This window comes from Oscarella lobularis, chromosome 10 (assembly GCF_947507565.1).
Source record: "Oscarella lobularis chromosome 10, ooOscLobu1.1, whole genome shotgun sequence".
NCBI classification, from domain to species: domain Eukaryota; kingdom Metazoa; phylum Porifera; class Homoscleromorpha; order Homosclerophorida; family Oscarellidae; genus Oscarella; species Oscarella lobularis.
This window is the reverse complement of record NC_089184.1, coordinates 1,626,378-1,638,431: the sequence shown is the minus strand read 5'-3', so window position 1 is coordinate 1,638,431 and position 12,054 is coordinate 1,626,378. Positions and strand designations below refer to the sequence as shown.

The following is a 12,054-nucleotide window of genomic DNA, read 5'->3' as shown; positions in this document are numbered from 1 at the left end:
GGTAATAGGTACAAACATCGTTTAGCTGACTTTCTCCGATGACTCTGATTGGTTGCCGCTCTGTGCGTCCGTCTGTCGCTGATGCTACTCCTACATAATTTCCTGCGTCATTTTCGTTGAAATTCATTATGCGGAGAGTCCCATTTGAAAAAACGGTGAAACGATCGCCCGTCGTAATTTCCCTCCCGTCCTTTTCCCACGATACGGTCACTTGATCATCGACGTTGCTATCGATATACAAGGTCTGCCCTGGTCGTACGTTCACGTCGGGACGACCCAAGTCGGTTTGGACGTAATCGTCCGTCGAAACAAAGTTCGTTCCAAGAGTAATGAGAGGAGATTCATCTGAAAAGATACAGTATTTAGCGGAAGAAATCAATAACTGATGCACCGACCTAGAACGTTGAGAATAACGTAGTCGGAAACAGAGCCAACATTCGTTGAAGCGGAGAACGTGTATCGGCCTGGCATCAGTTCGCCGGTAAGCGAGAGTCGGCTACGAGTCGACATTCCTTCTGTCGTACTAGTAATGGCCACTGTACCGCCCGGCTCAATTAATTCGCCGTCTTTCAGCCAGTTCAACGTCAGCTGGGCTGCTTTTACTACGGAACCGTCCATCGTAACAGTCGCGTCGCGACGCACTGATATTTGTCCATTTTCGGGAACAGTTTGAGTTTCGCCGTTGACGGTGACGGAATCACGAGGCGACAATGTCAATTGTGGAGCAGCTAAATTTAAAAAAACGTGAATGGCTCAGAAAATGAATATCGCTGACTTACCAAAAACATTCAGGTCTGTCGTTGCACTGTCGGTCCCGGCTTCGTTGCTCATAGAAACCTCGTAACTTCCAGCGTCAGTAGTTTGAACGCTTTCGATGACGAGACTGCCGTCGTCGGTCACTAGAAGCCTCCCGTCTTGCTGACCTGGCTGGAGCGACTTTCCCGATGGAGTTTTCCACGTGACGACTGGAGCGGGTTGTCCGAATCCGCCATCGATTAAAGTAACAGTCCGTCCAACAAAGGCGGAAGCCGTTGGCTCGCCGATGCTGTACGTGACGTCGCCGTCAAACGGAAGACCGTCCGTTCCAGAAACCGGATTCTTGCGATCAAGTGTAGGCGACGCTAAAAAAGACAGCAATAATATTTTTCATAACTCTGTGGGATTATAATACTCCTGCTCTTTTTTACCAGCTAATCGCGCCACTATGGATTTTCTGTCTTGACCGTTTCGATTGGATGCCACAAAAGTATACGTTCCGACGTCGTCTTCATTGAAATCGTCCACTGTTAGTGTTAAGAGCGTACTGACAACTTCGCCGTCTTTCAGCCATTCGAATGTCGGGTTTGGACTACCACCTGCGGCGCCTCTCACTCGCAGTCTTCTTCCATTCGGCACAAATACTCTGGAGCGACCAATAGACGTAGTCACACCTGTGCCATCCGTTTCAATTGCTGCATTGTCGTTGCTCATCACAAACGGTCGCGTATCATCTAAACCGTCAATATAGTCTATAGCCAAAACGTTAAAAAATCATTCGTACCCGACACGGTAAAATCAAATGATAGTCCGGAGGAACCGGCTGCGTTGTTGCCTCGAAAAGTATATCTGCCCGAATTTTGCATTGCCAAATTGGAAAGACGAAGTGTCGCCGTGTCGACTCCGTTTGTCACAGACCGCTCAACCAAAGCGGAATCGACGCTCGCGCCGTCGAATGTAACGGCAATGCCATTGCCTCGCAATCCTGACATAGAAACTTCGACTACCAAAGAGGATCCCACGGAAGCGGTGAGACGTCCATCAGACGAGGGAAAGACGTCAGTGCCGTCCAAAGAGTAGGTAGCTGATGTTACTTCAGCGGGTTCTGAAAGAATACAGTATAGCCAACGCGTTACAGATGCGATAGGTACTGACTCACCAACAACTGAGAGCGGAGTCGATAGACTGTCAGAGCCACCCATTCCGTTGACGCGCACACTATAAGTGCCCGAATCGGAGGTCGTAGTTCTCGAGATTGTTAAGCCGCCGTTGTTTCCGACTCTGTAGCGACCCCGCATCTGACCTGATCGAATCGTCTCGCCGGAGGGCAACTCCCACACTATTCTCAGATTTTCCCTATTGTCGCCGTCGAGTTCAGTTGTCAACGTTACGCTCCTGCCGGCAACAACTTCCGCCATTTGTCCGGCAAAATATGTTTTGTCGGTGTCTGCAAGGGGCCTCTCTACAAACGCCGCATCCGGACGGCGAATTCCAGGCTTTCCAACGACGGTGACTTCGATTGTCTCTTCGTCGCTTCCGGCAGAGTTCGAAGCGCGGAAAACGTACGCACCGCCGTCCGTCTTGCCGACGTTGGAAACTGTCAGCCTGCCGTTCCATTGGGTGACGCGACTCGAGTTGACGATGACGACGTCGTTTCGCAACCAATCGACGGCAAGAGGCGTTCCTCCCGTCGCAGTTCCGATCAGTTCCAGGCGCTGTCCTTGACCCACTCTCACGCGACGACGACCGGCACGTGCTCTTACTCGTTCAGCAGAACGGTCAACGGCATAATTCTTTATCACTTTAGGTCCATCTAAAAGCATTTCTTTGATAACATAGCGTACATTATATTAGAAGATCTTACCAACAATGACGACAGATACGGAGCTGCTGTCTCTGTTGCCTTCGCTTGTCGCCGAGCATTGGTATTCACCGGCGTCACGCGAGGTTACGTCGGTGACGGTTAGTTGCTGAGCGTTGTCGCCGACTGACACAACACCGGAACTCACCACTGAGCCGTCCTTGAGAAATTGGACAAGCGGTGCCGGCGATCCGCTCGCTTCGCAACGCATTCGAAACGACTCGCCCGGTGAGACCGAGAGCACGTCGTCTGAGCTCGGTAACGTAGCGACAAACATTGATCCCGGAGACGCACGACGAACGCTCACGCCATCACGAAGAGGAGCAACAATGCGAGTAGGACCTGGAAAAAAAATCGTTGTCATTAGATTCGGGTAATAGAAGGTTTGATTCGGTCAAAAAACTTACGGAAAACGCGAACGGCGGTGACGACTTTGTCTCCGTTGCCCTTGCCATTCGCAGATACGGTGTACCGTCCGGCATCGGAAGGCAAAACATTTCGTACTCGCAACGTACCATCGTTAGACACGCTAAATCGATCGAACGTCTCGCCTCTCCTCATGTATCGACCCGAAGGCAATTGCCAGCGAAGGCGCGCTCGTGGACGACCAACGGCGCCGGAATCGGCTTCTATGGTGAATGTGCGGCCGACGTTGATGTCCACCGGCTGTCCCGCCGTCACCGTCACGTCTCCTGTTGGTCGTTGACGAGGACCTCGTTTTCGTCTTCTCTTAATTTTCGGCGATTCTATGAAATAATAAGCTCACAGAAAATTTTTCTCGCGCTGTCATCCAACTCACTCGTAATAACAACTTCTATCGTTTCTTCGTCGAATTCCGCCGAATTCTCAGCCCGAATCTCAAAGATACCAGCGTCGCGATTCGCCACTTTCGTGATTGTCAGGCTTCCGTCGGCGCCAATAATAAAATGCATGTTTGTACGAAGAGGCTTGCCGTCGCGTAGCCAAGTGATCGTCGGCGTCGGATTTCCCGTCGCCGAGCTTGCTATGGTCAAGCGTTGGCCTCGAGTAACGAAAACTCGTCGACGACCGATCACGGTTCGTACGCCTTGCGCGTCTTCCGTCGGCTCGGCCGTCGGTTGACGTTCAATCCGCGGCGATCCGCTCTCGACCACTTCGAATTCGATAAACGAACTCGCCGTTCCTGCTTCGTTTTCCGCTACGATCGCGTAGACGCCGTTGTCGTCCTCTCGCACGTTCGTAATCGTCAACTGGTACTTATTGCCGACCTTGGCGACGGAGAAACGGCCGCCCGACGTGATTCCGACGCCGTCTTTGATGAAGCGGATTCCAGCGAGACTCGATCCCGTAAAACTGCCTGCCATGGTGACAGTTGAACCGACGTCGGCAAGAAAGAATCCGGTCGACGTCGGACGAACGCGACGTCCGTCCACAGCTAAATTGTTCCCAATTGCATTTCTTACACGAGGAGGAACTACACAGAAAGATTTGGTAGGTACCTTTTGAAACGTTCTAGAAGATCTTACCGAATACTCTGACATCTGATCTCGCTTGAATCGATTCGCGTGCGTTTGTTGCCGTCAGCACGTACGTGCCAGCGTTCTTTGGATTCGCCTGTCGAATGACCAAAGTGCCGTCGCTCAGAACGCTCACCCGACGACTGCTTTTTCCCGGCGACAACAGTCGACCCGACGGCAATCTCCATCGCAACGACGGCGCTGGGGTGCCGTATACGACGGCAGAAATTTGCAAGGTGCGACCACGCAGAATCTCGGCCGTCTGCCCGACTTGGTACGACAAATCGACGTTCGGAAGAGGACGTTGTGTGGCGACACTGGCCGCTTCGGCAAAAGCGAGACGAGTTGGAGCGACAACGGCAATCGAACGTTGCACGGACCTTACTGCGTTGGAAACCGTCACAGTGTAAGTAATATTTCTAGCGTCGCCGTCTTGTATATCGTTTATCTGCAACGTGCCGTCGGCAGCATTGATCTGAAATCTTCCGCCACTCGTAATTCGTTGGCCGTTTCGCTCCCATTCGTAATTAAACGGTCCGTTACGGCTCGACGGAACGCGAAGCGCCAAATTTTGACCATTATTGACGGAGACGCTCGGTTGGCCCATGTAGGCAGTCACATCGTTCCCCCGTGTAACGGCGTCTCCTCCGCGCCAAAGCACCAGCGGTTGGCCTTCATTCGCTAAACAAAAGTACCACATTAGAATAAGCGTTGCTATTCAAACGTTATCTGGCGACTCTCGTTTCAACAAGGCGAATCTAAGGATCTCCCTCTCTTCCCACTACTTACGTTCGACTGTCAAGCTGATCTCCGTTGTTTCGGCGCCGCCCGGACTCTCGGCAATAAATGCGTATGCGCCCGAATCGCCAACTTCAACGTTTTGCACAGTAAGACGCAGCGTTCCCGATGTCGTCGTCTCGACAACGTACCGACCGCCGGTCGCAACAAGTTGCCCGTCCTTGAGAAAGCGTCCAACTGGTTGCGGAGCGCCGCCCGCTCCGCCTTCCATACTCAACGTTAATCCCGCTCCGACGACGGCAACGCCGCTGTCGTCGACGGCGACCGGAACGCCAGCAACTGCGATGGAATCGCGAAGACTTTGCGTGATAACGGGAGCGCCGTAAGCGACGACCGTCGTCGTTCGCGTCGCTTCTCCTATCACGTTGGCGGCACGCAATTGATACGCGCCGGAGTCGGTGCTTCGCACGCGGACAATTCTCAGCGCTTCGTTTTCCGTCACGCTAAAACGACCGCTGCTTTCACCCGGCCGAAGCGTATTCCCATTCGAAAGCGACCATTCGACACTGGATTGAGGGGTACCAGCTATAGGAGCGTTGATGAGCAGCGTTCGTCCTGCGGATATTTCCGCCAATTGTCCGGCATCGTATGTCAAGTCGCTATTCGGTAAAGGTCGCACAGGATCTTGATCAGCTACCGTCTTTATTCTGGGAATGGCTACAACGACGTAGAACTTGGATTAAACGCATTAGCTCATACGATGATCTCACCTCCCAATCTAATCTGAACTTCTTGCGTATCCGTTGCCATATTCTGCGTTGCTGTAACGGCGTAGGTTCCTTCGTCTTCTTCTCTCACTTCTTGAATTTGCAAACTGCCGTCCGAAGCGACTTGAATGCGCTCGTCCTGCGCCAACGGTTCGCCATCTTTCATCCAACTGACCGTTCCTACTGCCGCAAACGGAATAGAAAGTGTCTGTCCTCTTGCGACGTAAATCAGCGGTTCGACGACACTCGCCGTCACCGAATCAGGCGTTCGTGTGACCGGAATGTCAGCCCGTCGATTGATCATCGCAGAACCAGATCCTGAAGAAAAAATTGCAAGACGGTAAGAAATGTAGTACTAGACATACCAACAACTTTTATGACAAGGCCGGCACCGACGGAATTGACGTCACTCGAAGCAAAAGCGGAAAACGTTCCAGCATCAGTTTCATTGACGGACGACACTGTTAGTCGACTGCCGTCTGGCGTGACGCTGATTGACGCCCGATCTTCCCGTCCCAGCAAAGCGTCGCCGTCGTCGAAAGCCCATTGCACGTCCTCGTTGGAGATCCCATCAAAACCGGCGTTGATTGATAACTCAGAGCCGCTTCGAATTACAAATTCTCCGTCGGAATCGGCTCTGACACGCACGCCGTCAACGAAAACGCCGTCCTCCGGTGCTTGACTCACAGCAATAGTTGCTATAAAGCAAAAGAGGTAAGATCACAGCCCTATAGCTATAGTCTAGGTCAAAAATGAGCATTCCCGTCAACTCTACTTTTTATGCACGAGTAACGTTCCATGCGCCTGAACCGCAAGCGCCGCTCGCGCGCAACGAGTTGAAGACACTTGCCTGTCAAAAGTGGGCGTTCCCGCTGCTACTTTTTATGCGCGAGTGGCGTTCCATGCGCCTGAACCGCAAGCTCGACTCGCGCGCAACGAGTTGCAGGCACTGATAGGTTAAAAATTCCTAACCTTTCTCAAATATTTGACTCCCTCTCAGGGGCCCCTTTTTCTTGACTTTTCCTAACTGTTACCAATCTCAAATATTTGACTCGCTTTAAGGGCCCCCCTTTTGCCTTAACATCTGTGCATTCTGATAGGTGAGTAGGTTTTGGGTGTCCTGAAACTAGGGTAATTTAAAGATGCTTACCTCCAACTCGTACAGGCGTATCGACGAAATCTTGCCCAGCTCTGTTGCTCACAACCACGCGGTACGATCCGTCGTCTTCCAGCTGAGCGTCGCTGATCTGAAGCGCGCCGCCGTCCAAAACGCGAACGCGACCGTCTGTCTCTCCGACGCCGATTCTTCGTCCTCCGGGAAGAAACCAATATACAATTGGCGCTGGATTGCCGTCGAATTTAATCGGAATCGTCAGCGTTCGTCCACGACGGATCCACGCCGTTTGACCAGCCTCGTATTGGAGATCTTCGTCCGGCAAAGGAAAGACGACGACGGCCGGCCCACTGCTTTCGAGTGACGGTTCCTCTGAAAAAATACAGCATTTGTGAAAATAAGAGTCTCGTGCGTGCCTTATTAATTTACCGGCTGGTCGCAATGTAATTATCTCCGTATCTTCCCCTTTTGAATTCACCGCCATACACGTGTACGTCTCTACACGTGTCACGCCTTCCACTTCGAGAATGCCGTCGGGAAGAGACTTCTGTCGTCCCGTTGACGATACTGTTGTATCATCAAAGAGCCACGATATCGTCGCAGCTGGCTTTCCAGTTGCCGTACACCTGACGCGAACCGTAGCTTCCGGTGCGGCGTAAACAATCGATCGTCCAATCGTCGTTTCGTGCAAATTTGCCGTGATTTTGTCAGCCAGCGGTACTTGACGATTAATGACCGGACTTCCATCCCCGGACAAAACGATTTCAACTGCGTCTTCGATGTCGCCGGATCGAGCGAGATACGATCCGAAATTCGTCTCTGCACTAGGATTCGAGAGCGTCAGACGACTCGTCGTCTTCTCGCCGACGGTCAGCGTTTCAATTGAAATCTCGCCACTCTCGACGATCGGTTGTCCGTTGAAAAACCAGTCGACTCGCGGCGACGGAAAACCGTAAAACGTCGACTCGATGTAGAAACTCTGGCCAACGGGCAACGTCACCGACGAAGACACGCGAGACGGCGCCACTCGAACGCCGCCCGAGAAGACCGACTCGAGCGCAGGACGTCCGCGACGAAGAGGAGCTAAAACGATCGTCGATCAATCATGAGGACAAATAGCGATCTCTAGACGCTTACCCACAACTCGAACTGTCGACGACCGTCTTGCTCGTCCTGCCACGTTTGCCGCTCTGACTCTGTATCGACCTCGATCGCTCACTTGAACGTTTCGTATCAGAAGCGTGCCGTTTTCAAAAACCTGAAATCGATTGAACGATTGACCCGTTTGCAGCGTCCGACCCGACGCCAAACGCCAGCGAACTCTGGGTGCTGGAAGTCCGCGAGTCGTTGCTATGATGCGAAGCGAGCCGCCTTGAGAGACTTCCGCGTCGTCGCCGGCGGCGATGAAAACATCAGGTGGTGACGACGGCGGAATAACGACCAATTCGAAAACAGGCTTTTCTAAATACCCACGATTACCCAAGACTGTATCGTCGTCTAATGCAAACTTAATGTACCTGGTAATATGACGTTGATTGACTCGCTGTCTGACCCAGCACTGTTTGTCGCCGTCAACGTGTACGTTCCAGCTTCGCGACGAGCAAAGTTTCTGATTTCCAATGTTCCGTCGGCTGTCATCAGAATGCGATTGCTGCTTTGCACTGCTGTTCCATCTCTTTCCCACGTGTACAACGGCGTCGGAGTGCCGCGCGCCGAGCCACGCAATCGCAACGTCTGTCCGGGAGAGACGAGAATCTCCGTACGAGATACGTCGGCAGAAACCGAATTGCCGTCAATAGTCGGAGGTCGAAGCGGCTGTCTCGTAAAAACAGGAGCATTAGCAGCTAAAGCAAATTTAATTCCCCAATAATTAGCATTCGTAGTTATATTTTACCTGCTACTCGAATTGAGCCCGCTGTTGTCACGGTGCCGGCGCTGTTTCCGCCGCTGAGAGAGTACAGGCCCGAGTCGGACGTCGCCGCGTTATTGATCACGAGACGACTGCCGCCGTTACCGAGATATTGAATCAGGAATCGACCGCCCGTTAGTATCTGAGATCCGTCTTTTTGCCACGAAAGCGACGACGCAGTCGCACCGGCGATTGCGCCTTCCAACGTCAACTGACTGCCCGCATTCATCTGCACAAAATCCGTTTGGCCTCCTCGCGATGCGAACACTTGGCGACCGTCCACTTTCACACCATTCAAAAGCTCGGAATACACCTCTGTTTTTCCTTTGTAAAGAAAAACCCCATAACGCGTTCGTCGCAAAAAGAGCCCATCAGGTGAACTTACTGATAGTCCGAATGCGTGATCGCGCTCGCGCCAAGCCGGCGTTGTTGCTCGCGATTGCCGTATACGTGCCGGCGTCGCCACGCCGAAGCCCTCTGACGACCAAACTATTGTTGGCGAGCACGGACGCTCGTCCGCTGCTTTCGCCCGCGCTAAGTCGATCCCCTGACGGCAATTTCCAGGCGACGGTGGGAGTGGGAAGACCGTCGGTTTCAACATCAATCGTTATCTGGCGTCCGAGAAGAACATCCGCGTCCCATCCGGCATAGAGATTAACGTCGCCATCGGGAACGGGCGCACCGGAGTCGCTAGGGGCACGAGGAACAATCGTCGGTCGTCCTAAAGAAAGATAAACGCCATTCTTTTGAAGAAACAGAGCGGTTTTCTGTACGAACTCGCTTGAACGACTTCGATCGTTTCCGAGTCGCTCGATACGCTGTTCTGGACCTCTGCCCTGAACGTGCCCACGTCGCGATTGGCGAACGGTCGCAAGGTCAATACGCTGCCGTCCGAGATGGTAATGCGATTGTTATTTCGAAGTCGCTGGCCGTTGCGATACCAAGTCACGGTCGGCTGCGGATCGCCGACGGTGACCGCCTCGATGGTGAGTTCTCGACCGCGCGGGATGACAATTCGTTTCTGGCCCATGAATCCGATGACGCCACGTGTCGTCTCGGTGGGAAGCGAATCGGCTGGCTTGCGGATGATTCTAGCGGCTCCAGCAGCTAAGAACAAAATCAATGAATACATACATAAGGAACGTGTAGGAACAAGGCAAATCTCTTGGCTTATTAGCTAGCTATGCAACGTATCCTGAGGAATCTATCTCCTACTATAACTATGGTTTTCTTTCTTTCTATTAGTCCCACGATTTCATGACGATTCTCATGACCTATACTCTCTCTTTCGGGATTTGAGCCCTACCAGCTCTTAGCTTGCTACGAAAGCACTATTACGTCGTTTCTAAGCGTTATTACGTTGAACGGTGATATTCACGTCTGACGATGCCATGCCGGCGCCGTTTTCTCCGTTGGCGCTATACACGCCGCTTTCTGACGCCACAGGCCGTCGTAGATGCAATCGGCTCACCGCCTTGGTCGCCCGGTTTCGTGTGCGTATTGCCAGTCGACCGCTCGCCGTCAGCGAAACGTCGTCGCGACGCCACGAGAACGTCGGCGACGGGTTTCCCGTGAACGACGCGTCGATGGAGAAAGAGTCGCCAGCGCCGATGACGAGAGAACCGTCGTCGGTCGGACGAACGCGCTTTCTTCGCACGCGAATGCCGTCGCGAGCCGACAATTTGACAACAGGCATAACTAAAAAAAAAAACAAAAGTATAAGAGAAATTTTAAAAGCAACTGCCTAAGTTATCTGTAGCACAATTAACCGAATCATTGTAGAGGTAGCTCCTAGCTCTAAAATGATTTGGTTGGCTACCATTATATCTTTCATTAAACATTAGGAAGAAAGATAAGTGTGAGGCGACAATGCAGATAAATCCTACGTAAATCTTCTCACCAAAAACGCTGACTTGAGAGATAATTCTATCTCTGCCAGCCTCGTTTCTTGCTATCAGTCGATATCGTCCTTCATTGTCTAGTACTGCGCCCATGACAACAAGAAGTCGGGAGCTTGCCACGAATTCCACATTCGAGCCGGCAGACTGGCCAAGAGTCACGCTCCCTGTCGGCGTCTCCCACGTGTACACGATATCGTCACGCTCTTCAGCGACCGTGAAATTCAACGAGAACGATTGACCTTCGAGTACTTGAACGTCCTGGCCAGCAAGGTAAAGACGATTATCCGGAATAGGAAAAATCGGCTCGGCTGGATCCGGAGTCACGATATCCGGAGCAGCTGCAAGAAAAAAACGAGAAAAAATAAGTAATTAATTAAAATACCACGTGGCGACGTCCCTACGACTTACGAATCAGCCTAATTTCCACCGTGTACGTTATCCTTCCCTCGCTATTCTGCGCCACGCACGTATAGGTGCCTTGGTCGCGGACGTTCATTTTGGAGATGGACATACTGCCGTCAGGAAGCTGCTGTCTCCGGCTTTCACTGGTGCGCATCCTTCGCGTCATACTGTTCAGGCGATACCAGAAGACTTCGGGTTCTGGATCGCCCGTCGCTCGGCATCGAACGATCAGTTCGCTGTAGCGAGGAAGTTCGATGAAGTCGAGTCCAACGCTCGCCGTCAAGCGCACGTTGCCAGTCGGTCCAGTGTCTCGTACTGGAGGACTGTCGTCGAAGACGAATTGCGGCTGGGTTTGAGCGTTGGCCTGCCATGGGAAAAAAATCTTTTGTTTACATTTACGTTATTCATATCAAGCGCCAAGTCTAGCCCGGACAAGCACATGTGCGCGTATTATAATTGTTGTGGTGCAAGCACGTGCTGCAAAGGATGCGGCCAATTAGGTGGAGCCCGTGAAAAGGTTGTTAGAACAAAGCACACAGGCTAGGCAGAGATGCCCGCCCCCTCCCCGGCCAAATGCAGAGCGTTTGCCTTTGCAAGAAAAGAAACTGCTAAGGCATATACGCGAAATGATCTTCCGGTAGGAATGAAATAAAAAGCACGTGATGGGCTCCGCGTCTTTGCGTTTCATTACGGTGCTTACTTCAGACTATTTGCCTTACCTGAACAATCAGACTGAGGAAAAGAAAGAGGGACACTGCGCAGGCAGCACTTCGTCCAAATCTCGGCATAGCGCTGCTGTTCAGTTGCCTCTTACTCCCCAGTGGTTAGTCCTACGTCGATGAGATTGATTGCTACAGCCGGCCGAAAACAGCGTGTCCCACTACGTGCACCCTCGGGTCGCCGCTAGGACACTGAGTCGACGCAGACGAAATCCCGAGGCTTTCAAACGGAATAATCGAGTTACGATCGCTGGGCCGAAATCGAATTAGCAATGCGGATATCCAAAACAAAGAAAAATGATGGGGAAAATGCCAAGGAGAACTTTGGAATGAATGACGCGAAATTAATCCGATGCCGGGTCCAACGACTCCCTCCATTGGACGACGGAGA

General features: G+C 52.1%; 1 protein-coding gene across 1 annotated transcript in view; it reads right to left on the bottom strand.

Annotated features, from left to right (window-relative positions):
* The window catches only part of LOC136192350 (titin-like), a 51,509-nt gene extending 39,665 nt beyond the window's left edge, over nucleotides 1–11,844 (bottom strand). Inside the window, exons 1-24 of the mRNA XM_065980894.1 lie at nucleotides 11,664–11,844; nucleotides 10,951–11,308; nucleotides 10,542–10,880; nucleotides 10,001–10,339; nucleotides 9,419–9,748; nucleotides 9,027–9,362; nucleotides 8,627–8,965; nucleotides 8,250–8,576; nucleotides 7,870–8,193; nucleotides 7,162–7,815; nucleotides 6,769–7,104; nucleotides 5,984–6,316; nucleotides 5,622–5,936; nucleotides 4,903–5,568; nucleotides 4,123–4,794; nucleotides 3,417–4,070; nucleotides 3,025–3,363; nucleotides 2,621–2,959; nucleotides 1,916–2,569; nucleotides 1,541–1,861; nucleotides 1,188–1,490; nucleotides 780–1,121; nucleotides 396–728; nucleotides 31–345 (exon numbers count right to left, since the gene is read on the bottom strand). Of these exons, the coding sequence (XP_065836966.1) occupies nucleotides 31–345; nucleotides 396–728; nucleotides 780–1,121; nucleotides 1,188–1,490; nucleotides 1,541–1,861; nucleotides 1,916–2,569; nucleotides 2,621–2,959; nucleotides 3,025–3,363; nucleotides 3,417–4,070; nucleotides 4,123–4,794; nucleotides 4,903–5,568; nucleotides 5,622–5,936; nucleotides 5,984–6,316; nucleotides 6,769–7,104; nucleotides 7,162–7,815; nucleotides 7,870–8,193; nucleotides 8,250–8,576; nucleotides 8,627–8,965; nucleotides 9,027–9,362; nucleotides 9,419–9,748; nucleotides 10,001–10,339; nucleotides 10,542–10,880; nucleotides 10,951–11,308; nucleotides 11,664–11,732 (9,337 nt within the window). The 5' untranslated portion in view covers nucleotides 11,733–11,844. The remainder of the gene's footprint in view (nucleotides 1–30; nucleotides 346–395; nucleotides 729–779; nucleotides 1,122–1,187; nucleotides 1,491–1,540; nucleotides 1,862–1,915; nucleotides 2,570–2,620; nucleotides 2,960–3,024; nucleotides 3,364–3,416; nucleotides 4,071–4,122; nucleotides 4,795–4,902; nucleotides 5,569–5,621; nucleotides 5,937–5,983; nucleotides 6,317–6,768; nucleotides 7,105–7,161; nucleotides 7,816–7,869; nucleotides 8,194–8,249; nucleotides 8,577–8,626; nucleotides 8,966–9,026; nucleotides 9,363–9,418; nucleotides 9,749–10,000; nucleotides 10,340–10,541; nucleotides 10,881–10,950; nucleotides 11,309–11,663) is intronic.
* Nucleotides 11,845–12,054: the final 210 nt, after the last annotated feature.